The 26,983-nt window shown below is 48.3% G+C and overlaps 1 protein-coding gene across 5 annotated transcripts in view; it reads right to left on the bottom strand.

Annotated features, from left to right (window-relative positions):
• Positions 1-2,200: 2,200 nt before the first annotated feature.
• DLGAP4 (discs, large (Drosophila) homolog-associated protein 4) overlaps positions 2,201-26,983 on the bottom strand; it is a 157,590-nt gene continuing 132,807 nt past the window's right edge. For 4 of the 5 annotated variants that reach the window (XM_046902958.1, XM_004946855.5, XM_015296291.4 and 1 more), the window contains 6 exons: positions 11,106-11,467; positions 9,987-10,078; positions 9,136-9,545; positions 7,349-7,440; positions 4,820-4,972; positions 2,201-4,035 (listed from right to left, as the gene is read on the bottom strand). In XM_046902958.1, coding sequence (XP_046758914.1) covers positions 3,820-4,035; positions 4,820-4,972; positions 7,349-7,440; positions 9,136-9,545; positions 9,987-10,078; positions 11,106-11,467 — 1,325 coding nt within the window. In that variant the 3' untranslated portion in view covers positions 2,201-3,819. Of the gene's footprint in view, positions 4,036-4,819; positions 4,973-7,348; positions 7,441-9,135; positions 9,546-9,986; positions 10,079-11,105; positions 11,468-26,983 lie in introns of those variants that run through there. The other variant, XM_040650829.2, reaches the window with a different exon arrangement.

Genomic DNA, 26,983 nt, shown 5'->3' with positions numbered 1-26,983 from the left:
TGTGCCCCGTGGAGGAATCCTACCTCCTGGCCCCAGCCATGCTCTGTTCTCCGTCTAGCTCAATTACTGTTAATTACTCAATTACATCAACCCCATTACTGTGATGCTTTCACACCACGTGTGATGCCACCACTGCCCTGAAAAGATACACGTGGTGGGGAGGCCTGGGCCAGGCGCCCAGGTGAATGCGGCCCCCATCACTGGGGCAGGGGGGCAGAGCAAGGTGGCACGCATCCTCCTCCACAGCAGTATAATCAGAGGGTAAAATTACAGGTGGTGCCATCATCTCAGCAGCACTGCAAACGGCCCTGTTGCTGCTGCACTGCTCTTACTGCCTCGCTTGAAACGATGCTGGGAGCTCTGCCCAAGCGCTGCCTCCCGGCACTCCCCTTATGAGGAGGCGGCGCACTGCCCGCAGTGCCAGAGCTCTGCAGGGTGCCTGATATGCTCGACTTCAGCAAAGGGCACTGCTGGTGTCAGGGGAATCCCACAGCCATCCCAGCTGACGCGTACGTTATTTGCAAGAAAACTGACATCGTGGAGCAAACAGCTGTTTCCAAGCGAGCACAGCTGACACAAGGGCAGCCGTCATTTTAAAGCAACAGGCGCGGAGACTCACACCTGCTGCAGCACGAGGACGGGAAAGAAACGCAACCCGCCGCCCGGACGTGGGCGCAGCGTGCCTGCCCCGTGCTGCAGTGCTGCAGGAGCTCTCGGCCGGGCAGCGGGCACCGCTCGGTCAGACGCGAGGCAGCGGCTGAGTGGAAGACTCTGCCAGGCAGCACCTGACCGGGGGCCGGGAAAGGCGGCTGTGGGAGGAAGCTGAGACCCCGGCAGGGGGGCACACCTCCGCCCGCGCCCCACGCTCCTGGCCCCCAGTACCCCGCTCTCCAGTACGCGACCCGAAAAAGCACCAACATAGCGCCGTCCGCCGAGCCCGGAGCCGCCCGACCTGAAGCGGCCGCCGCCCCGGGCCGAGACTGCCCGCAAGCACAGGGAGGAGCAGCGACGGCAACTCCACCCTCAGCTGACCGCGGAAGTCCCCCCCCCTCCTTTCCCAGCGGCCTCAGCGGCCACCTCTCCCGGAAGTTCCTCCCCGGTCTCCCTCATGCCTGTTGTGATTGGCTGGCGGGATCTGCGGCCGCTCATCAGATTACCCGGAAGTACACGGAGCACAGAAAACCCTCCCCCTCATGCACGGGGGCAGCCATTTTGTTTTGACCGCCATTTTATGGCGGGAGCAGCCATTTTGTTAAACGTCACATTGCTCTGTGATTGGCCGGCGGCCACTTCTTCACACCCCACACCCACGTGTTCTGAGGCAGCGCTGTGATTGGCTGCGCTCCTCCTTCGCACCGGGAAGCACTCAGGCGCGGAGATGGATACGTTGACAGACGGTGTCTGCAGATAAAGAAGTAGTTGTACAAAGACGTGTACAGACACGTATAACTGTTTTATTTATATATCTTTCTATATTTGTATATATATATGTATATAGCTCTACATATATATGCATTTATCGAGCTGTAGAAATTAAAGCAGAGCCCTCAGGCCCCGGGATGGGCGCAGCGCGGATGGCGCAGCCGATGTGCCTCCAGGTGAGCCCGGGCGGCCCGCAGCAGCGCAGCGACTCCACGGCTGCCAGCGCCACGCATCCGGCCCACCGCGTGCCCAAGGGCGCCTCCCAGCAGCGTGTTGAGACCCAGCCCACTCCTCTCTGGGGGAGGACGCAGCTGAGTGCGCCCAGGAGGCCAGAGCCTGCAGGCCCAGGGCACGCCCACCCGCTGAGGAGCAGAGAGAGAAAGGCCGTCCCCTCATAGGCGGACAAAGCGTTCTTAGCACGGTGCTGTTGCACACCCACCCTGAGCAGCAGCCATCCAGGCCAGTGCCGCCCTCTGCAGCAGCAGCTTCAGGTCTCTTGAGAAGCACTATATATACATATATACAAATGCCCCTTCCCATCCCGTGTGTTTCCCATTTCAGTGCTAGAAATCTCTAAAAATGCAGAAGCTTCCCAGCCTACCCCAGAAACCCAATGGTGTAATCGCCAGGTGAGTCTCTCAACACACTGAGTTGAATTAAGTTACTTTACAGCCAAACTTTGACGGAAATATAACTCCGCTGTGTAACTATTAAGGCATCTCCAAGAGCACATTGCATGCACCCCACGGGGCAGTACAGAATGTTGACTCAGACATCATTTAAGGTTTCACTTTTTATTTATTTTTTTTGCCTTCTGGATCACCAACACCCTCGCTGAAACTTCTTTGGGATTCCACCCCCACCCCCATGAAAGTAGCAGACCATCTCCCAACTCATTCAAGCAAGTGAACAACAACAACAACAAAAAAATCCCCAGCAAGATCACTCGGAATGGGACCAAATGCTTATTTTGAGGGGGTGGCAAAGAATTGGGTGGTGACAGCTCTGGCTTCAAGAAGCCAAACTGAAAAGGAGGCCTACAAAGGGGAAAATGGGCTAAAAAATACTTAGCAATCCTTTCTCTACCCAAAGAGCAGGGAGATCAGGAAAAAATAGTCATCTGATTACACACAGGGTATATATTTTTACACACACTTTTACACACATCTAGATATAGTACATGTAAAAATATATGCTATACATATGCCCATCCTCACAAAGGTGCTTTTAATACACCATCTGCACTGTGTGTATGGGCACGTATACGTGTGTATGAATTAAATGTACAGGTACTACTAAGTGTATATGTGCATATGTACACATACATACAGGCAGGCAGCCTACCTTTAGCCACCCCTGCCTTCCTCTTTGTACAAAACCCAGTCCTCCCACCCTGAAACACCAGCACACACACCCAGCCCTCCCCCACCCCAGCCCACTTTGAAACAAGGTCCCTCCGTGTTTAGCAGCTTCTTTCTAACAAGCAACTCAGGGGATATAATTTTGGGGGTGGGGGGTGGGGGCAGAGAAATAAAATTCAAAGTGAAGCATGTGTGGATCATGTCCGTAGTGGCTCTGTGGTCCTTCAGCTCCCCTCCTGTGCCTGAGGTAGGGCACTGCCAGCCAAGCACCATCCCTGCCCCCTTTGCCAGCTTATTGCACGTTTACTTTCGGGCTGCATTTCAGCAACTCTGCATTACATTCCACAGATTCTGTCATCCTCTCACTTCATTAAAACAGGAATACAAACCCAAACCCAAGGCCCTGTCCCTGCCCACCCATCCTCCCCCCACCCCCTACCCCCATCAAAAGGAGAACAAAAAAAGAAAACCAAGAAAGGCTGCTTGCTAGCAGAGTGCAACAGTAGTACACACTGAATAGGTGTTCTCTTCAGGAGCTCTGTGGAAGAGAGGTTATTTCTAACACAGTAAACAAAGCCATGCAGAGGGTAGGAGAAAGGGAGCAGAAGGGGGAAAAATAAAGGATGAGGAGGAAGAACAGAATAAGGAGGAAGAACACAGCATGGCAAGTGCTCAAGGCTTCATGTTTTGTTGTCCTCTTCTTGTAAACAAGCTAATAATTCTCATTAGTTAGAACAAGTAAAAAGATTGAAGTTCCAAGTTGAGGGGCTGGAGGTTTCAGGAGTCTGTTCAGTCCATTCAGCAACACCACAGCCAGTGAGAAAACGAGGGGTATTTTTTTCTTTTTTTCTTTTTATGTTTAAAATCTTCATTACTTAAAGCTGAGAGAAAAAGCCAACTCAGGAGCCCTTTTCAAGGATGGCTCATTGTCTCTAGACTGAATAAATCACACTAGTTTAGAGAGAACCTTTTTTTTTTTTTCTTTCCTTTTTAATGACTTATAAAAACCACGCGGTTCCTTCCTCTGCCCCTTCACTCAAAGGCGTGTCTGTGCCTCGGGGACGTAGATCTCGATGCTGTCTGCACTCTCTGTGGCTGAGTTCTGCCGGACAGAGGCAGCGCGCTTGGCTGCCATGAGACGCTTGCGAGCTTCCTGGCGCTGCTTGTCTGAATCAGAGGCTTTGTCCCGGTTCAGTTGGGATTTGGACTTTGCTGGCTTCTTTGGCACTGGAGGGGGTGGTTTCTTCTCTTCCTTTAGGGAGACAGTAAGGAAAAAAACCCAAACATAAAATAAAAATGCACATACAGAAGTTTGCTCTCTGCTATGGTGGGGACTCTCAAGGCCTGAAGAGCTAAGAAACAGGGTTATGAGTGACAGGTGCAAGAGGCAGGAACAGTTCCCGAGCAAGACACTCATCATAAAATAAGCTATTTCTTTAAAAAAAAAAAAGGACCATTTTCCATTTCATGGTACAGATTGGGTTTTCTTTCTGGCTCTATCTGCGGCCCAGCAGTAAGTCAGAGCACAGAAGACAGCACAAAGACTGAACATCATCTGAAACTGCAAAATCCTAATATGCTGCACTGCCCATAGCCATAGCATTCTTTCCTCCCCTCATATGTGGTCAGGCAGGGTGGCCCCGAGATGCAGCCTTCCCTGAATTTTCAAAAGGCTCCAGCAGATACTTTTTATACCACCAGTACTTATGCGGTGCTTATAACACTAGAGGCCTCTGCATCACTGATTTGAGCGTACACCACTCATTTCTCCCCATCTTCCTCTTGTAAAAATTGCTTCCGCTATTACTCAAGAGGCTATGAAAGCATGCACAGGGAGGATGGCTGATTGACAATGCAACCTCATTACTACAAGTGCCAGAACTATTATCACAGGCAGCTAGATTATATGGAGGGGTGACACTGCAGACATAGAAGGCAGCTAACATCATAGAGATCTTCTGTTTGCAGACAGGAGTAGATGTCATACCTGAAATGTCTGTAAGTGCTCTCACCACTCTGAACTGCCCCACACTCACCTTTCTCTCCGGTGTCTCTGCCAATTGCCAGCTATTAGCTTTCAAGTGGTACAGCTCATCAAATTTCATGCTGATGTCTTCAATGGACAACTGCAGGAGATCCCAAAACCCAGCTAGGTCCTGGGCTGTGGGTCTGGGATTGGCATTAGGGTTCTACAAGGGAAGGCATAAGAATACATCAGAAAGAATATGCCTCCTTGACAAGTAGAGCTGTCTGCACAGCTTACATTTACTCCTTTCTAATGACTGAAGCTTCAAAAACCCTTAGGGAACTTCCGCCCTAAGTGGGCATGAGGCCATCATTTACAGCCAGAAGTTTTTTTTTGTAGCAATCAGGATAAAGAGATCCTGATGGCATTTCTTATACAGGAGACTGAAAAAGAATCCTAAAAGGCACTCTGCAGCAAAAGGCAACAGCACCTTTCTCCTCATGGCATCCCTGGTTAAGTCTTAAGTTAAATCCCACAGCAGTAGCCTCCAACTGAAGGTCTCTGGCACACGATTCTGAACTACAACTTTTTTTTTTAAAGAACATAGATCATAACTTAAGTGAACTGAATAGTAGAAACTGATGCAGCACGATGCAAACAACAGCTGACAGCTGGAAAGCTTGTGTGCCACTGTTTTCACAAGCAAAACTACTTTGCTACACGTTCCTGCAAAACAATCTGAAAGTATCAGTACAGTTAGGGGATGACCTGCTGGAAAGAAGCTCTGTGGAGAAGGACCTGGGTGTCCTGATGGCCAACACTATGCCCCGCTGGCCAAGAATGCCAATGGTTAATATACCATTACAAAGAGCATGGCCAGCAGGGTGAGGGAGGTGGTTCTTCCCTCTGCCCTGCTGAGGCCAAATCTGGACTTCTGTGTTGTTTCGGGTGCCTCAGTTCACAAAAGATGAGGCTCTCCTAGAAAGAGTCCAGCAGAGGGCCATAAAGATCTCCAGGGCCTGAAGCATCACTGTATGATGTATGAGGAAAGGCTGAGAGCGCTGGGGCTGTTCAGCCCGGGGAAGAGATGACTCAGGAGGGGAAATCTTATCGCTGTTTACAAGTATCTAAAGTGAGGAACTCAAATGGGGCCAGGTCTTTTTCTGTGGTGTGCAGCGACAGGAGAAGGGGCAACAGGTGAGAACTGGAGCACAGGAAGTTCCTTGGAACACAAGGAGGAATTTCTCTACAGTGAGGGTGCTCGAGCCCTGGCGCAGGCTGTGCAGAGAGGAGATGGAGTTTCCTTCTCAGGAGATATCCAAACCTGCCTGGACACTTTCCTGTGGCGTGAGACTGGGGAACTCCAGAGGTGCCTTCCAACCCCATTGATTCTGTGATTTCTTAGACTTGCCTCTAGGTTCATAGAATTGTAGAAGGGCTTGGGCTGGCAGGGACCCTACAGCCCCCATCCCCGCCCCTGCTGTGTGCTGGCTGCCCTACTTCAGCTCAGGCTGCCCAGGGCCCCGCCATGGCCTCCTGCACCTCCAGGGATGGGGCACCCGCACTTTGCTGGGCAGCGGTGCCAGCACCTCATCACCCTAACTTCTGAGAAAGCTTTAAGGAGCTAAAGTAAATTCACCCCCATTAAAAACAAAATTTTCCTAATTCTTAGGCATCTGAACTGCCAACATAGGCCTGCACTGTCTCAGGAAAGCACAGGATTAAATCTAAGCAACTCAGCACCATGTGTCAAAGGAAAATTTCAGCACAGAATATTGCTGAAAGCCTGGCTGCTGGTGTTGCTGTTGCTCTTCTCTCAGCCATGTTCAGAGGTCAGCAAGGGAACATCCAGCACTTTGCCTCCTTCTTCTTCTTGAGTTTCTCTAAGTTTCTTGCAGGGGGGAATATACCTCAAGAACTTTGCAACATCCAAAAGCTTGAGGGGAAAGAGACAACCTCCAAATCCTAGATTCCCACCCATCCTCAAGTTCGCTCAGTAAAGGCAAACCTTTGCATTAATTTGAAGAGATCTGATTCAGGCCATGTTTTGTGATTAACCAGAGACAACTGTGTTGGGATAGTTCTACCATCTGCATTATCTACACGCAAAGTATGCATCTTTAGAGAACAACATGTTTTTTTAAACACCCCCCCATTTGGCAAAAATCCATGTTTCATCTCAAAAAAAACTCTTTAGAAGCAACAAAGAAGTGGTTTTCAGGACACACAGCAGAATGGCTACGTGATGTATCAGACCTATGAGAGACTCTGCAGGTGCCCTTTAGTGTGCCCTAACTGCAGTTGAAGAAAATTTCTGTGCCACACGAGCACCAAAAGGAACTGCAAATACTCATTCCTGAGCAGAGCACAGCTTAAGAACTGCCTGTTCAGCCACCCACTGCTCACCTGCTATTTGAAAACAGCATGAATCCATCACAGCACAGTGGTCAGGTTGTAGGCTACAGCTGCTCTGGCTTTGCTCTGTACCACTATCAGGTATTATAGTGTAATAGTGTACCAGTGTAATAGTATTCCTGTTGTGCTGCTGAAACAGCTGTATTTCCCTCCCAGAAAGAGGCAGGAATAAAACCTTACTCACCAAGTTTTGTTCACAGAGGCCATGGAATTGCTGGAACTTCTGTGACATTAGTAGCTGTGCACTGCCCACTGCACTCAGGACTTTTCCTAAGACTATTGGGGGTGGGAAAGAAAAGAAAGAAGGGCTCAGTTGAACAGACCATAAATACAGCAACAAACTCAGGCATTTCTGGAGCAAGAAACAATCATTAGCAGTTACAGAGATCTGTGAAGAATTAACTACTCTCAGACAACAAAGCTGCACTGAAACTACAGTCTGTGGTTGTCTTCGCCATCCATCATTGCTCCTTCTATCTAGAGCAGTCAAAAGCAGGAAAACAGACTGAGATCATGGCAATAATGTTCACAGAAGTTACCTTGTGGCTTGTTTGATGGGCTGAAGATAGCAAGACAGAAGAGTACATTGAGTAGCACCTGCTCACAGATCATCACCTGCTCTTCTGCCCATGGACAAAGCAAAAGTGGCAAGGGGCAGGAGAACTGTCTCCAATCTCCATTTACCAGAATGATTAAAATACTGTCAGGCAAGTGTTTTTGATCACAGTGCTTTTAAAATCCAGGGCTTTATGCTGCTCTTAGTGGGCCTCCAAAGAGCCACTGAGTATAGCAACATTCTTCTGGTTGATAATGGAAAAGTACTAAATATGGGCTTTTCTCTTGCAAAGGCAGGGATGAGAGACTCATGGTGCACACAAATACATCATGAGTACAGATGGAATATCTGCTTTCTTCTCCCTAGCCTGCTGCAGCTCTCTCAAATCAGTTCTCAATATTTATAGATCTGTGCTTGACTGGACGGGCATAAGCAGGGCTTTCTTTATACCCACCACGTTCTTAGTTACAGAACCTACTAGGAGATTGCTCTTACAGTCACAGATCTAACATCACACCAGTCTGTGCCTCTTCATACCAAGGCACTGTTGCCACAGGCAGAGCAAGGGCAACATGACACACTCTGTCCCCCTGAAGTGTGCAGAGCCCCAGCACTGCCTGTCCAGCTCAGGAGCCAGTGCAGCATTGCAGTGTGATGTGATTAAAGATCAGTTGCCCCCACTGCCAGCAGTGACAGCAAGCTATAACTAAATCTCACCACCATTTCACCTTTCTTTGTTATTAACAGGCCCCAAATATCATGCTACCTGCAGCCTAGTTACTTGGTTCTGTCACTCAGTACACACCTAGGCATGATTACCATTGTAAGCAGCAGAGTATTTGCCAACTCATTTGAAAATAATGGAACAAGTCCAGCTGTGAGTGAGCCCAGTAAAATCAAGTGCCCTTGTGTTTCCTGTGTACATGACTTTGGTACACTTTGCAGGAATTCAGTGAGATGTTCCCCTGTGAAGAAACCTCCTCTTTGCTACAGAGAAGAGCCAGATCACGCAGGCACACACTCATAGTGCCTTCCACCCCACCACCAAGTAAACTTTCCCTTGTACATTTAACTAGAACAGATTGGCCAGGGAGCTTTCTCACAGCCTCTCTGAAAACAATCTCGTCAAGTTTTTAGCTGTTTTGACTTCTCAGTGGATGACGGCAGCTTCTGAAGTCTTCTCAACCGTATTATTTCTTGCCCCATTTGCTAAAGCAAGTTGCCTTATCCCTTCCTGTCCCTCCCAAGGGCAAACAGTTCCTTGTCGAATACTCACCTCCAGGTTCCACTGTCACCCTGAGGGCGATCAGCAATTTAACCTCAGAAAGCTAATCCAGTACTCTGCTTTAATTCTTTCTTAAAGGAGGAGCTACTGGGCTGCTCCAGCTTTGTGTTTAGAGGCTGGCAGCACCTACCTTCTTCAGAGAGATTGTTCTCTTTGGTCTCCTGGTCCATCTGGCGGCACCAGCCCTCTAACCGTTCTGTTTCTGCCTGCAGCAGCTTCAGAAACCAGAACCCGTCCCGCCGGCAGGCTCCTGGCTGCGTGGGTTCCGATGGCGAGGCAGATGATGTCTCAAGCCAAGGGTCAGGAGGAGGGAGAGAGGAAGGCTCCAGGGCTGGGTCAGTGTTATCTCCATAGGAGAGGTTTCTCTTAATCTGTGAGGGCTTGGCTGGTTGCCTGGTACTGGTATCAACACCAACAGAGTTGTTGTGTTGGGGGCACTCAGCAATGCTTCTCTCAGATGATTTACAGCTAGAGTTATTGGGTTCCTGCGTGTCAGAGTCTGTATCCTGTTTGGAGGACATACTGCGAGAGTGGCTGTTTCTAGAGAGATCAAACCCAAACATATTAAATAGCAGAACTCAGCCTGTCTGGTTGCACACACTAACCATTGGCATAAACAAAAGACATTTGTTTATTATGCCTGCAGTTGAGCCTTCTCTTCACTTTTTCCACACACAAACACACTACACATTCAGACAGACAAAATCGTAAGGTTGCCTGCTTACTGCAATAGGCCATTCAGATGAGAGGACTGATGCACAGTTCTAATTACATGTTGGACTATTTTATTTATTTCAAACTCCCATTGATTTGTCTGTTTGCAGCAGGTGTGTGCTGTGGAGGAAAAGCTATTCACGGGTCCCCATTCAACACTGTTTGCATTAGAACAAAAAAGGGGAGAAGATGGTCTAAGCAGAAATGGGGAAAGAGCAATTTAGAAGAAAGGAGTAAGAATTACAAAAGCCTGAGTCTTTCACTTACCGCCACTCGTCTTCTACCTGAACCCCGATGGACTGGAATTTGGTGACTGGTGGAGGAGGCTCCTCTTTGACCACTGGCTGAAGGCAGTCAACCTTATTAAACAGAAGAAATACAGACAAAAACAGACACAAGAACTTGCTGCTGGAATTCATGTTAGTAGATGGGAGGGGTGCACACACACACACAGCATGTAGACACCACACACCAACTGCAGAGTTGTGCTAGGAGAAGTGCCAGGCTGCTGGACGGGTTTGCCTCCACTTGAGCATCAAGACTGTACCCCACTGGGCTGCTGCCAGGCACCTGCTCTGAGTGCACCTGGCTCTGCCATCTGCTGTTTGCATGGCACTGGCTGGGGAAGGGCTGCATGTCCCCAGGAGAGCAGCTGCACGTGGCATCTGACATGGGCAAAGGCCACAAGCTTCACAATCCAATTAAGACTGACAGCAAAGCCCAGCTTCCTCTTTCCCAGGGACTGACACTCTCCACAGCCCTGGATAAAAGGCTTAGAAGGTTTCAGGAAGGAAATCCAGGTGGTGGACAGGTGGCACAGGAACCAACTCAGGAGAAGAGGAATGAAGTCAGCCTCTCCAATGCAACTTTTCTTGCTTGTGGCCCTTAACACATGCTTTGCCCCATCAGCCACACAGAGAAGCCTTTCCTGTGCTGTGTATCTAACTGGCCAGCTAATCCCAGCATAAAGCCACAGAGAACTTGTTCAGCACACACATGGTGACCTGCAAAGCCCAGCTCCTGATGAGGACTTGCTGAAGTCCACACTACACAGATGGCAAATAGAGGAGCCCATCACTCAGAAGAAATTTGTCCCAAGAACCACAAAGGACAAGAGGTTTACTAGCACCAGAATGCCTCTTTAGAGACCCATTCAGTTAATAGGGTCCCCCTGATTTATGAAATATTTCGAACTGCAATAACTTATAAGTCTCAGGTCTGTTACAGAAAGCTTCTGCCCTATCTCCCACCTGGGAACATGGAAGTTAGTATAACAAGCTATTCTGAGTAGGTTCAGATGCACACCTGGTCACACAAAACACACATGCTAAATAGATGAGTTAAGGACATTCCTTAGGACACAAAGAAGAACAAACTGTTCCATACTTGTATTCCTATAGATGACAGCTTTCTTTTGGGGACGTTCTCCACTTTAGGCTCTTCACTTGTCAGGGTCCCTTTGTCGCTTTTCAAAGTTGCATTTTTCTGTGGTAGTTCTGGAGTGTCTCTTGCTGGAGTCACAATGCTGCCCCTTGTAACGCTGGGTGTCCTGGTGCTGTCTAAGCTGTCTGAAGAATTGCTCAGTCCCGACTGGCTGGTCACCTCGCTCTTGTGGTCCTGGCTGTCCAGGTAGGTGTCCTGCGCCGATTCAGTGCTGCTCTGCACAGTGACAGAGATGAACGGCTTTGATGTAGTCCGAGGTGGGACAGGAGGTGGAGTCTTTTTATATGCCACTAGGCATGATGAACCTGCAGTGATGGAGGTGGGGAGAATGGAAAATAGAAGACGCAGACAGAGAGATACAGTAAAAGAAAGAAAAAGCAGGTCAGTCACAACATCCAAGGAGAGCCTCCAACCAGAAGCTGGAGGCAGAAATGCAGAAACAGCCTACAGCCAGCAGCTCATACTGAGTAACCCAAACCAAAGCATAATGGGAAGCGGAAGCCAGAGCCAGAGCTAGCTTGCAGAAGAAGTTAAAAGAAATACCATGATGTGTGAAAGGCTAGTAATGAAGAAGAGGTACAGAGAAGCCTCCCAAGACTGCTACAAGGTTTGGCAGGTGTAAGTCTCCACGCTGGGGGAACTCTTTTTGGCTAAGCCCTATGTTTTAGTGTCCTAGTACAGCCAAGTGTCTCAGCTCTCTGTCCCATCAGTTGACAACTTTCAGTATCTGGACCAAGGTGGTGTTTTTTCCTATAAAAATGGAAAGAAGCCATAGAATTTATTAGATGTTGATAGTAAGAATATAAAAATCTAGCTGCTGTACATTACAGGAAAATACATCACGCCAGATCCAATAGCCTGAGAGAGGTGAGGCTGTGCTGCTCCACAGGCCAGCAGGAATATACACACAGCCACACACACACACACACAGCCACACACACACACACACAGCCACACACACACACACAGAGGCACACAATGCCAGACACAGATCAGAAGAGAGTCCCCAAAAGACATCAGCAATGGCCTCATCAAGGTAGGTCCTCCAGCAGCTGAGCCCCCTCTGCCTGCCCATTGGCTGACCTCTGGACTGCAGGATCCTTAGAGTCTGAGGACATAAGCTAGAGGCTGAAGCCCTTCCCCTGCTGCAGTACTGTCACACACACACACACACAGGGCCCTTGTGCTCTCAGCCCAAGAGCTGTGCTTACGGACCCACTTGCCCTGCTCCCAGCCTGCATCCCCTACTCACTGGCTCAATGGGGATGACCTTTCCTAGCAATCACAGTCACTACCTCTGGACATGAGGACCCTGTGATCTGCAGCCTGGCCCTGCCACAGCCCCCTGCAGCCTCATCCCATGATGTGGAGAGCACATAGCCCTCACCCAGGTCAGGATTTTCTTATAAACAGGATGTGCTGGGCAGGGCAGAGCTGGCAAGCAGCCACCTCACTACATATACCTGCCCCCTTTCATCCCCTTACCTCTCTTTTCACCACAGTTTTATTCCTCCCCCAGTCACCCAAACCCTGCCTTTCTCCCATCTTTGGTCTAGCAAGTCCTATGTCATCCTAAACCATTCTTTCACTATGCCTGAGTATGCGTGTGGGAAGGGGTGTTTCAGGTAACTGAGTCCTACAGCTCCTCCTTTTTTTCCTCCCTAGAAATGTCCCCATGTGCCACGTGTCCCCAGGCACGTGGCCATACCGCCTGCAAATTGCACAGCAACGCACTGTGCATCACAGGCTATTTACACACTCCACATGTTCCTTTACCTGGAAGCTCCATTTCAAAGAAAGAGCTAAAAGAAAGGGGTTACAGAGGAGGAGACCCATGCTCCCAGAAGCTAAAGATGCTGAGAAATGCTGTAATGGTCCTACTGCTGCAGGAGAATGAAGTCCATAGAGGAACTCAGAAAGACAAATCAGTACCAGTTCCCTCCTGTCCCAATGCACAGACAGAGTACAGAGTGAGCAGTGACCTGGAGGCCACCAGAGCAGGACCTCTCCTGCCAGCTCACCCCAACCCTCACACCCCTTTCTGATACAGGTCCCTCCAGCAGCCACGAGGGCTATACATCTGGGAAGCACATAGCTGAAAAATACCCAGACAAGCTACTTTTTGTGGATGCTAGGCACTTTTTCAGTTTGACCTGTTCCAGCTGCTATTCCTTACAGTGACACAAGCTGTGTAAACTGCTCAGGACAGCCCAAGCCTGCAGCTGCTGTATGTCCTGCCTGAACAGGAACATATTAGGCACTTGAAAAGCCACCCACAGTGATTTCCTAAAAGGTCAGACAAATGTGGCAACTTGTCCAATTTACATGCCAAAACACAGCTACATATATCCTTCAGCCAATACTTGTTCAGTCACATAAACAGTGCGCTGCTGTCCTGCCAGGGCACTGCCAGCTGCTGACTGAAATGGCACCAGCATTCGCTTCCAGCTTGCCAGCCCCAGACTACCCCCGTCCTTTGCAGGGCACAAGCTCACACACCAGGATGGCAGCAGGAAATGCTGCAGATGCTCAAGGCAGCACCAGATCACAACTGTTTAGTATCTCCAAGCAAGTCAACCTTGAAACTGGGATGCTGAGTTCAGCAGAGGTACCAGATTTGATGGCAGCACTTGCACAAGCACAGGCTGAACTGCCGCATGGCTTCTGCCCACAGCAATGCTTCTCAGCACCATGCAGACATACGAACCAGGAGGTCAAAGCACCAGACACTGCATAACTGCTGCATTTTTCCCCAAGTTCCCTGCTGCACATCTCCCATCACCTCCTTGGTTGCACTGCAGACCTGGTCAAGTTAGAACTTCACTTGTTACAGATGTTTACCTGCTCAAACTTTTCAGGACAGGTCTTGGCTACACCTACCATCACTATGCTAGGTGATTGAAGCACTTTTCATGTGAGCATGGTCAGCAAAAGCTCTCCTGGGCAAGGAAAAGGGAGCCATGGAGCACCCCACAGGTAAGGAGTCTGCCCAGGCACTTCACCAAAGCTATCCTGATACAGGAACACCATCTTAAATTGTTACACCAATTCCTGGGCCAAGTCTTACACCCAGTCTGTACAGCTCAACCCAGCAGAGCATCATAGGATTAGACCAAAAGAAGAAAGAGGAAAAGCCCGTTTACACAAAGTGGGCTACACCACCAAACACACGAGGCTCATGCTGCCATACATCACTGTACCAGGAGCTGTGGCAGCTATTAATCAGGACAAGCCAGAGCTGCCCAAAGGGGCAGAGGAGAACGCCAGCCCCCATGGCCCTCTTCTCCCTACACGACGCAGTCTCTCTGTTCCTCCAACATTGTGCCCAGCCCCAGCTTGCCCCCTGCCAGCCAGCAGTGAGCCTTGGGGAGATCACACCATGCAGGGCAGAGCTGATGGGACTGCTTTGGCACTTCTGCTGCTGTGTTTACAAGCAGCACAGCTCAGGTTTCCCCGCTGCTGTTTATGTCCACAGGGCTGTACTGTAATTAGGAAAGTAAATCAGCTGCTATCTGATATAGAATAATGCAGCTAGGCAAAACAAGGGGAGGGCAGCACATCAGCAGAGACAGAAAAAGGCAGATTTCCTAGGGAAGACAGGTGGTGTTTAGGGTCAGTTGTACAAATTCAGCCTTCCACTTACAAGCAATAATACTGTTTGCAGTGCTGTTTATGCAGAGCAAAGCAGCAACTTCTTATTTCAGGGGATGCTTCTGGGGTATCCTGCTCAGCTGAAAGGCACAGATTTTGCTAAAAGGGAACCCCACTGTGCAGCAACAAAATGCCCCCATTGGCCAATGTGTGGTCAAAGAGCTGCCTGTGATTTAAGAGTCTACAGCTCTAACAGCCCATGCAAATGGAAGGAAGGCACCAAGATCCAGAGCCTTGAAAAACTAAGAGTGCTTTGATGAGAGCAGTTACACGTTAATCCCACTGAAGCCCTCTGCAATCGTAAGGCAGGGACTTTTCACTGCAAAGCCAGAAACCACAATGAACCTAAACCTAACCAAAAATGGGCTTCAAAAGCCACTCAGGGTAAACCGACCTGTAACAGGCAGCCCTTCTCCCTCAACGCAAATATGAAATTTCAGTGTTTCTTGTGTCCATGGAAAGAGATAAGAAGCCCTGAGGAAACCAAGTGCATCGTGCTGTTTCTGTGGAGGAAACATTATGAACCAACCAAGCAGGCAGCATGCCCTCATGCCACCAGTCAGCCCCAGCAGTGAGCAGCTCCTGATCTAATGCAGGTCACAGCCTACTACATTTTTGTTTCAGTTTGGGATGTAACGTGGAGCTGCAGCCCACGAGGGCAGTGGAGCAGGTACACATTTTACTCTGCTCTTTGCTATGTGCAGCACCACTCAAATTTGTGAACATCAACCAATGCTGCAAAAAGGCACTGAAGAAAAAGAGATAGGGAAGCTTTGCTTAAGCCTCCATCTCTGGAGCACCAGACCCTTTCCAGCCGTAGGATCTCCTACAGCTTATTTAAGCAAGTCATTAGAATTTACAACTGCTGTGGATGACTGATTGGCTAGGGGAGGGCTGTTTATAGACTTCCTTGCATGATTGTTTTTAGAAATCAGCATGTTTCAAAATTAGCATCTTCCATGTGGCATTACCTGCTGCTTGCAGGGCCTTGGGCAACACCCACTGACTTGACTTCAGGCAAAAGAGCTTCACTTTCAGAGCGTTAACCTGGAGGGCTGCTCTGACCCTCAAAGCAGCCAGGCATACTGTGGTCCTCACCCTCTCTTTCTGAACTGAGCAATTGCTTCTTGAAAGACTAAAGCATAGGAGTCAAAAAAGAATATTAAATCCATCACCGCCTTGAGAGGCCCCCGTTCAAACATGAGCAAGCTGAACTTACCTGTTCAGTACCTGCAGCATTGCCAAGATCATAGCCAAGGTATTTGGTTTTAGATTTAAACATTGTAATTGCTGTCTGGTGTGTGTCTGGCACAAAGTGCAATTATTTTGTTGCTCTGGTTGATTCAACATAGACCAGTGGTATTCCTTGTCATCCCCGTGGCTTTAAAGACCTATTCAAGCCATCCTCAATTTTATTAAATTAAGAGCTCCAAGTCACAATCAGTTGTGAAGGTGAGGTGTATTAGTAGAGCTCAGATTGCTAACCACTACTGTGCCCTATGTATCCTCTCCTTCCATGGAAAGATATGAAGAAAATGACATCTCTTCCCCTTGCATAAGGCAATGCACTCCAAAATAACCTCTCCCACTACAAGACAAGCTCCTTTGCCTTTTAAATGAAACTTCCCAATAATAATGCAGCAAACAAGAACAGCCCTAAATTGCATTTTGGTCACGTCTCCAGACTTGTTTAAGGGGCATATTTACAGGTAGCTTTTAACAGCAAATGATACCAGAACAGTCACATTCCAAACAGCCTAACCTCTCATTTTCATGAACTTGCACAACACAACACAGGACTGAAGCTATAATGACCCACAGGATGCCTTGTTTGTAGGATGTCCAAGGAAAAACAATTCCAACTAAGAATTGCTACTGAAGACAATACAACTGGACAATAGGACAGAAGGGACCTCCACCTTTTCCTCATGCCCACCCTGTTAAGTGACCATCATCATCAAGTATCAGTCCAGTGCTTTCTTTAGATCTGTTCTTGCTGCTGACATGCATAAAAGAGCCCTTCTTCCTTACAGCAAAAATTGTGAACTGAGCTATTTCACCCTCTTTCCAGCCAAAACAGCCACCTGCTCTCACAGCTCCCACAAGGCCTCCTCTATTCTAAAACATGTCTGGGGAAGGCATTTTTTCATAGGTGGCTCGCTTGCACTTGCAACACAAAGTTATCTTTCACATGCTTTAGGAACATCCCAGAGTTGTCACAGCAGTATGATATTCCCAGTTTGTTTGGGAAGAGGATGAAGACAACTGTTCCAGAAATTTCTCCCAGTTTAACTATGGAGTAGGTCGTCTGTGCCATCACCCTGGGTAGGTGATCAATAGCAGACATGTACCACATCGCTTTGCTATGCATCCCCTTAATCATCACTGCCCAGAAGTTTAAACTGGGACAGGGTTTGGTTGGATATTAGGAAGAAGTTTTTCCCCACACAGAGAGTGGTGACGCACTGAACAGGTTGCCCAAGGAGCTTGTGGATGCCCCATCCCTGGATGCATTGGAGCCCAGGCTGGATGTGGCTCTGGGCAGCCTGGTCTGGTGGTTGGCGACCCTGCACATAGCAGGGGGGTTGAAACTCGATGATCACTGTGGTCCTTTTCAACCTAGGCCATTCTACGATTCTAAGGGCGATACGATTCTAAGGGCGATACGATTCTAAGGGCGATGGCCATACAACCTAGATCTTTCCACCTCCACCTTCCCTCCTTTGCTACTGCTCCCTAACAGCTGACAGTGCACTAGCCCAGCACTCCAGGCACGTGACTTGTCACTGATATCAGTTCTGGGGAAGGACCAAAACAAGCATTTCAGATGCATCCCTGAACCTACAGCGCTCTCTGGATAGAGAGATGCCCATTATCCATGCTGCTCTCAGACAGCACCATATCATCTCTCAGCATAACCTCAGTGCTCCTAATGATGCCCCCCTCTCACACCAGTCCTGTTTTAAAGACCTCTTCATCACTTCCGCCAGATTATGAGCAAAGGAATTGTTTCTTCACTGAGACAGTTGGGTTCCACTCATTTATAAAGACGATTTGCCAATTGAGGGTGAAGATGCTTACATTGATTAATGCATAGAAGAGAAATCTACCCATGTTATTAGTCAACAGGAAAATGTTTCCATCTAGACAAGACAGGCATTCCTGCACAAGGATTTGCATCCCCTACTTTCAACTTCACAAAAATTTGGTTAAACAAAACCATACTTCTGAAAAGCAAGCTTAAGTGACTGTATTAAAGAGACTGCTTAAGGAAGTACCACATATTCGTACTCTGATTTCCAGTTTTCCATTTTAACAGTAGTAATCTTTGAAAAAAGGAAAAAAAATCTCATGTCCACACTATAGAGCAAACTAAGTGCCTGACAGGGAAGTGAGCTGCTGACAGTGATGATGGAGCTGTGGGGCCTGAAGAGTTTTGTAGCCCTTCTACCCCCATCAGGACAGCTGCCTGCCCTTGCTGCACTCCAGCCTGTGTTGCTACCATAGAAACTGAATGTGCCTATCAAGACCTGCAGTGTGACCAGCCCAGGCCCTTTGAAGCTCTCAGATAATCAAAATCAACATCTTCAGCACCCAGCCAGCCCCTCCATCTTTGCTCACTGTAACTGCTGTGGGCTTGTAATCATACAGATGCTGGGGAGGAAGCACCACCAGGTATGTGCTACACCTCCTGCTCAAGTCTGTGCACACAACGCTCCAGCTGCATGGAGCACTGCATGTTGTTCTGAAGGAGGCCAAAGAAATCCAAGTTCTCATCCCCCTCCTATCAACTTCCTCATCCTCAGCTCCTGGGCAAAGCACAGCTCTGCAAGTAGAGCAGCATGCCAAGCAGCTTGCTTGCACACATGCAATGACAGCCACAAAAAGGCAGCCACTGCCACACCACTGTCTGTGTGCCATCACTTCTCCACCTACCACCTACACCACCATTCTGAAGGCAGATGCTTGCTTTCAGGATAGATGCAATGATGTCTGGGGCTAGTGTGCACTGCCCCCATCAATCCCAAAGGCACAAGGCATCCCCTCAAGCCAGCCCTGGGACACAGTACCAGCTTCACCAGCACACCCAGCCAGATGTGACAGCACCACAATGTCAGGGAACACAACTGAAGCAGGAACAGGGATGGAAGGTAGGTCTGCAGATAGGGGAACTGACTATTTCCACCTTACATCAACAGCAGTAACTCACCTACGAGATGACCATGCATTAGATGGAAGTGCCCTTACTAATGGGGCCATTCTTCCCACACACCACACAGGCTTTCCCCAGGAGCATCCACCATCATACCAGACATACCTGACACACACCACAGCCTCCTGCTGCCCAGGGCCCGTAGCAGGCTTCTACACTTCAGCAAACTGGCATTTCTTTGCCAGAATAACTATCTACTTAGCTTTAAGGCAAGAGAAACATCCACTTCCTAAAAATCTAGCCACGAGTCGCCAAAGCAGCTAACAGTTGTCTCCTCCTCATCACTAAGCAAAAAGTGCTGCCATGCTTGTAAGTGCTACAACATTACGAAGTCACATGCAAACAGATCTTTGCTTCCTAGCTGGGAAAACAGTTGCTGGTAAAGCAAGCAGAGATGCAGCACCTGTTGCTTCTGGTTCAGTACCCATCTTGGTCCCAGCACTCTTGCAGCTTTCCAGGGCTAAGATGGCATATTTATTCATGTGCTGCCTGTTATTAAGACACAAGCAATTGCCTTGCATTTATTTGTCCATTGCTAGGTACATTAAGTTCCTAAGTATTATGGAAACAAAAGAACTGGACATATCTGCAGGAAAAGGACCTTGAATGCAAGGGAGCAACTTCAAAGTAGTACAGCCACAGTAAGAGCTCCTCCCCACCATGCAAATACAAAACCCAAGGGCTGTCCTTGAGTATTAGCTATGTATTTCTTGACTAATGGTACACCCTTCATCCAGAAGCTCACCACAAAATGACCTGTGCAACCATCCATGGTCTGCCCATTTGTGACAGAGATGCCCCCAGGGTGAGAAGTGTGAGTTAACAGTCAGGGGTGGCTGTGCAGCTGGGCCAGGGGCCACAAAACATGAGGCATGGACAGGCAGGAGGGCACAGCACTGACTGCCACTCAGGACTGCAAGGCACTTCAATAGTCACTTCTGATCAGATGTCCAGGCCCCAGTGTTCTGTAGAGGGAGATGGAAAGTCCACCCAGGGAAAGCAAGCCTGAGGGTTGTGATCACTTAAGGAGCTTTTGATTTTTCAGTATGCCAGGTTTGAGCATTTTGGGGATGCTCCTATTCAAACTTTGTAGCAATACTCAGACAGAAGTTACAATAAGCACTTATACACCAAAACCTGCTACACTGGGAGGACACAGCAGCTTTTTTTCCTTCCCTTTCTTAAAAGGAAGCCTTTCAGAAGGTCACAGATTTAAGAGGCATGAGGCATCAGATGACACCGCCCAAGAACGCTGCGGTTTAAAAATATAGCATCTCCCACAGTTGGGCTTCTGACCCATCTGGTCATCTCCTCCTTTCAGGGCGCAGTTGATGTTACTGCAGAGAATGCAAGCCACAGACACTCCCAAACCCATCTGCAGCAACTGTTACTGGAGCTTCTATTTGTATTAGAAGTGACACTGTAACTTCTCCCTACCCTCCCGAAATCATTTCAGCACAGGTTTTTTAAAGCAAGAAAGAGCAGCTATATGCAACTCCACCCTGCTCCACAGCACTGCACCCAGCAAGCTCACCATCTGTACTGTGGACTCAGGCAGGTCTCCAATCCAGCTGGCAGAGAGTAGCAGTGTACTGGAATATTATTTATTTTCAAGCTGTTCATTAACTAACAAGCACCAAAAGTCTTAAAACCTCTGTCACCAGAGCCTAGATAAGCTCCTGGGTATTGACATGGGGTGACCAAGTACCCATGCTGCCAGCTTGTCTGATATGGGCTGGGCAGTGGGCACTCCAACTGATTCCTTTCGCTGCTCAGGGTGCCCTGCAGGCCCCGCGATCATGGTTCCACCTGCACAGCTGGGCTGTCCTCCCCTATCTGGAGGTACTGTGACCAGCTCTGGGCTCCCCAGTATAAAAAGGGCAAGCATCTCCTGGAAAGAGTCCAGCAGAGGGCCACAAAGATGATGAAGGGCCTGGAGCAGCACTCTTATGAGGAAGGGCTGAGCAACCCATATCTGCAGACCCACCTTCCATCCCTGCTCTTGCTTCAGGTGTGCTCCTTGATTGCAGCACTGTCACATCATAGCCAACTCCCTGCTTGTGCAGGACAAGTCACCAAGCAGCTACGGAAGAGCCTGCATAATCCTAGGTCCGCAGCATGTTTCATTTATTTATTTTTACAAGTGTGGGAATCTCACAGGGACATAGGCTCAGCATGGCTTTGAAGCCACACTCAGACACACCACTCTTCCTGTTTGCTTTTGCCCAGGGGATGCAGAAGCAGCTGGAGAGCACACAATGACACAGAGGCACCTGTGCCTGCGGCTGCGAGAGCAGCACTGCCACGCTGCAGGGTTCACTGCATCACCCAGCACAGGATGGCTGCACACCCACACCCACCTCTTGGCACCAACGGCAACCCCAGCGTGCCAGAGTGTCTGCCCCAAAACAGAACCTGGGCCGTGTCCATGCAGTGTCAATGCAGAGCACAAACACACAGAGCTCAGCATTGACACCAACAGTCAGGAGATTAGAGACTGCACTGATCTGCTAGCAAAACAGGAGAGAAGGTGACTCAAGACACATGGAGCCCTACCTTCCATAAGGAACATTCTTCAGGAACAGCACTTACTGCAGGTCCCATGCCTCCTTTCTTGTACAGGAACACTGCAGTGATCCAGAAATGACGATTCCTTCACTGAGGAGCTAGAAGAATGTTAGCGCAGACTTTCCACTACAGCTTTTATCTGGGGCAGCTTTGGCTCAGCAGCTCCAAATGTATTAGGGAGGCCTTGTGAAGAGTAAGAGCTGTGCAAGATGTTCGAGGCCACAGACAGGACAGCCAGAGGCACTCCAAGGAGCACCGTTCTGAGCTGGCCACTGTGGCATTACACAACATCGACCATGTTGGAGCCTCTCTGTTTAGCACCTCTCTCCCCCCGTAACTTTTGTATAGAGAGTCTAAGGCAGCACACGTTAATTAGGGACACACATGTGAACCAGACACAAATTATTAGGCAGTGTCATAACATTGCAGGCTCTTTCCCTTCTCCACTGGGGATGTTAACTCAGCACTGTCAGCTCCTACTGCTGCAGGAGCAACTGATGCTCCATGAGGTGTCAAGCTGCACTGATCAGGGTCAGGCATTTAGAGGAGACACTATTCTAAGAAGAAATCAATGAGCATCCTCTGTTCATCTACTGCTATAGCCACTTCCAAGTAAGACAAGAGTATTAGCATTAATCTTCAGTGTTTAAGAAAGCAGGTTTTATTAGTTTTTCCTCCAAGCTAGCAGTTTCTAGAATATCCTGGAGAAGTAGGTCCTACAAGCTAATTATGCATCATATGAAACATTCCTTTCCATTTGCCATCACTTTGCTTTATGCGATACCACACCACTCTCAATCAGAAGATTGTATTGCAGATGCTTTCAACTATGCCACTGTAGGAATCCAGGGAATCTTAACACCTCCTCAAAGTCACACCCAGTCAAAAAACATATGGCTAAAAACCCATGCAGGACTGCTTGGTAACCCAAGTCTGTTCCTGTCCATGTCAAAGCTCGACAGTTCACTTAATTGAGCATCTGCTGACCTCTCAAGTACAAAAGAAAAAAAAAGCATTCTCAAGCATTTATTCTCATGTCAAATGAGAAGCATTTCAAGCTTTCAAAGTACAGGCAGCAAGCTGCATGTTGAGCACCAAGTGCAACAACCCAACTGCTTGTCTGCTAAGAAACAGGGATTTATCCATCTGGCACATTACCAATAGCACAGCTATTCTGCAGTACTTCCCATGTATCTCCTGTTTGGCTGAGTGAACATGCTCCAGTCCCACCATAAATCATAGAATCTTTAGAGTTGGAAGGGACCTTTAAAAGTCATCTAGCCCAACTCCCCTGCAATGCACAAGGACACCACAGCTCCATCAGGTTTCCCAGGGCCTGATCCAGGCTCACCTTAAAGTCTCCAGAAATGCGGCATCCACATCTCCGTATACCCTGTTCCAGTGCCTCACCATCCTCACTGTAGAAGACTCTTTCCTTATATCTAACCTAAATCCACCCCCTTCGTTCTTGAAACCTTTCCCCCCTCTTTCTGTCTCCACAGACCCTGATGAAGAGTCTGTCCTCTTCTTTCCTGTTGCTCCCCTTTAGATACTGACAGGCTGCTCAAGTCACCTCACAGCCTTCTCTTCTCCATCTGCACAGCCCCAGCTCTCTCAGCCTGTCCTTATAGGAGAGGTGTTTCATCCCTGGGATCATTTTTGTGGCCCTTCTCTGGATGCTCTCCAACAGCTCCATGTCTCTGCTGTGCTGAGGACTCCACATCTGGACACAGTGCTCCAGGTGGGGTCTCACAGCACAGAGCAGAGGAGCAGGATCCATCCCCTTGCCCTGCTGACCACGCTTCTTCATTCATCCCACTTGTTGTCCAGGACTTTTTGCAGCTGTGGGAGCATGGCAGAGCCACCCCTAGAGCTTCTGGGCACCCAAGCACATTGCCGTTAGTTGGAGGAAATTGGGAGAATTACAACAAAGTGTTGTCCCCACAGCTGCACAGTTCTTGCCATACTGCCTTGGTCCCACCAGCAGGCAGCTTTAGAATCAGTGGAGATAGGTTGCCATTATTTTAAGTGTGTCATTTAAATGCTGTTCACAGAAGAGCCAGACAAGAGGGTGCTTAGAGTGCTGATGGCAGTCAGCAGCTTGTCAGCAGCTTGCGATAACAAGAACAGGGCTGTACTGGTGACAGCAACATCCAGTCTCTTGTTTGCTCCCCTGGTATAAGTGGGACTCCTTGGAGATGGTTTCATTACTGGGAACAGCAGTCCTCCAGCCCACCTCAGACAGCAGACAGAACAGCTAGGAATGGTCACTTGGAAAGAAACCTCAAGGCAAGAGGACAATCAAACCCTTGGTCACTTTATTCAGCCTCAAGATTTTTATCACAGCATTCAGTTACTGGGCTCCAAATGTTTCTCAGCCCCAGAAGGGGACTTGGTGGCATCTACTCACACAAGATGAAATTCCAGCTGTTTTAGGCTATGGCAACTATTCAGTGATGCCACTACAAAAGCAGCAGAGATGCTTTTGCCAGAACATTATGGAAAAAACTCCCCCCCACACCCAGAGACTGGGAATTCTTTGTAAGCTCCAAACAAACCACACCCTGTACCCACAGGGGCAGGGAAAGCACATGTGTCAGCAGACAAGCAGACAACAATGCAACAGTCTGCACAAGGGAGATGGGGAAAGGCATTAGGCTTGGATACGCTTCTCTCCATGCTTACCTCTACCTTGAGAAAAGTTTAAGCATTAGTCAGGAGGGTCTTCTGCTCAAATTTTCTGCCAGGCAGCCAGCACTCAAAATTTACGTTGTCAAAGCTATAATCATCTCAACAGGTTTTAATATTCAGATTCAACTGAAGCTATTTCCTGCCTTAAGAATGTACAAACCAAGATGTGGCAACATTATGCTAATACCGAAGAATCAAAGTTTAAGCTGCTGGGAAACTTCTGTTAGCTGAAGCACAGGACAAGCTTTCCAGGTTGAGAAAGCTATTCCATATTCTAATTTACAGTCTAATATGGCATTAGTTATAAGATAAATAACATGAACACACAGAAAAGGCTTCCTATAATCAGGTTGCTCCTTTACCATTAGCATTAAATTTGACAGCAGTTAGCTGTTGCACCAACCAGAACTGGCAATGCTGCACACCCCTCATCTGATCTGAAGAGACAAAGTCAGTCCTTAGAGTCACAGCAGGCAATTAAGCAAATAATTCAACCTTCTAATCCTTTTGGATAAGGTATTAGAAAGCTTCTGAAAGCACAGCTGTTATCATCGCTTGGTTTTCGGCATGCTCCTTTATGAACTCACTCATGTTGCAACAAAACTGAGTTGACTTGAGTTCTAACATCCCTTTTCTCTCTCTCGGCACAGAGGAGGCAGAGAGACAGTACAGAATGTCCCCTGTGACTTCAGTTACACCGCACTCCTACAGACCTAGAGTCCTCAACTGTGATTTCCTAGGAATTTGAAGTATCACAAACACTCTCAGGACAATGCTGTGTTCTCCCACCCTTCCAAAGGGAGGAGGTATCAGGACTAAACTTTCTGGAACACTTTGTTTGGGAATCAAGGAGACAATGAGACAAAGAAACCACTATTTTAGGCTCCAAGCTCCATCATGAAAGAGCACATCAAACCTTGGGCACCAACCAAGTCTTCTCCAAGCACATCTGAACTAACTCTGACCTGAAGAGCTTCAAGCCATTGACAAGCCTTGCTTTTTACCAGAGGATCCAAAGCCCCAGGTTCCCATTTCACAGCCTTGAAGAGCTCCTGTAATCTTTCAAGCTGAGAGCCCAGACTGCTGCATTTCAGCCACAAGTACAGGTAGCAGGAGAAAGGTCTGGAGTCATGCATGCAGTACCTGCTCACCCACACCTACATCAGCCTGGTCCTCCAGCTTGCAGAACTCACCAGAAAGCACTTTGAAGGCTTTTAACCAGAAAAAGGAGAGGCTAACAGTCCTACCACATTAATTTAACAGACTCAGTTACTAGGCAACAAACCTGAACAACACTTAGTTACGCTGCTTCTCACGCCATCTTGTCTGCCATGGTGTATTCAGGAGTTTGGTGTTAGACATGATGACACCCTGACCTCCAAGGGAGGGTTCATAATAGAATTCATAATAGAACCCAGCCTCAAGCATTAGTGTTACATGTCAGTGCAGCATAACCAGCTGCTTTCAGGAACCTGCTCAGCTTCCCCACACTGTTTTCCTGTCTTGAAAGCTATATGCTTGCAAGACTTATAGGCTTCACTTCCCTACACTGCTTTTCCCAGTTGAAGCCCTGTTTTCTACTTGGGACTTTATTCCAGTTGACAAACCACCAATTTCTCTCCACACCTTTCAACCCACTTCTTGCATAGCTCCAACTACAAAGTGAATGCCATCCAGATCACACACTCAGGAATCTTAGGGCTGTTCTGTAGATTATTCAACATACTTGCTGCAGGGACTCCGCCTGTAAGACTGAAACATCAACTAGCAGATCAAGCAAGGCTTCCAGCATTGGCACTTTGTTTTTCCTAATCTGTCCCACAGCACCAATGGAAGAGGTTAGCCTGGCTGGGTTGGAAGAAGGCAGCAAGTATTGGTTTAGAGTGGCTTAAGGAAGGGTGATGTGAATGAACTTGAGTCTGACAGTTGTGAAGTTGTTCCAGTGGAAGACAGTTTACCAGAAATGTTTTTGGAAGAAGTCTCTCCTTACTCAGCCACAGCTATGCGACCTCATTGGCATTCTCCTGACTACTCAGAGCTGCATGAGCCTTCAGGGAAGGCTCTGAAAGATTCCTCCAGCTGTTCTGTGAGAAGAGCTGTAAACAGATGTCAGGAGCTTTCCAGGGAGATTCATTTAGAAGCATGGAATGGCCACAAAAGTGGTCTATCCAAAATGCTCCCCTCTCCTAATCATCTTTAGCTTCTCCTTCTAGCATGTACATCAGTTTCACAGGGCTGTCTCAGCCATCTTCACTTGTCCCAGGCAGCAGAAACATCAGTGGGAGTGGGAAGAAACATTTTTCTTCTTTGATTGTGAAGCCCTGCTCTAAACACATGCAGAAGCCTTTTGTCAACTACAAAACAGCCTCAGCAATAACAGAAGTGGTACCAGGGCAAAAACACAAGACCTGTGGTATTCAGTTTGACACAAGGTGCAAGTCAAACACCAAAACTAACATAAGCAGCTACAGCCCTGCTTCTCATACCAGGGATTTACCAAGTTTGAAGTTCTAGACAGTAGATACGGGTCTTTTTGCAGGGGTCTTCGGTTGCAATCATACCAAACAGCTGTGCCACCAACTCCTTGGAGAACACCAGAGATATTGGTAGGCAGGTGCTGGGACTTGATCACAACAATACTGTGGTTCCACCTAGCAAAGCTGGAGCATTCAGACAGCTGTTGGAATACAAAGGTAGA

Source organism: Gallus gallus, chromosome 20 (assembly GCF_016699485.2).
Source record: "Gallus gallus isolate bGalGal1 chromosome 20, bGalGal1.mat.broiler.GRCg7b, whole genome shotgun sequence".
Lineage (NCBI taxonomy): Eukaryota > Metazoa > Chordata > Aves > Galliformes > Phasianidae > Gallus > Gallus gallus.
This window is presented reverse-complemented; position numbering and strand designations above follow the sequence as displayed.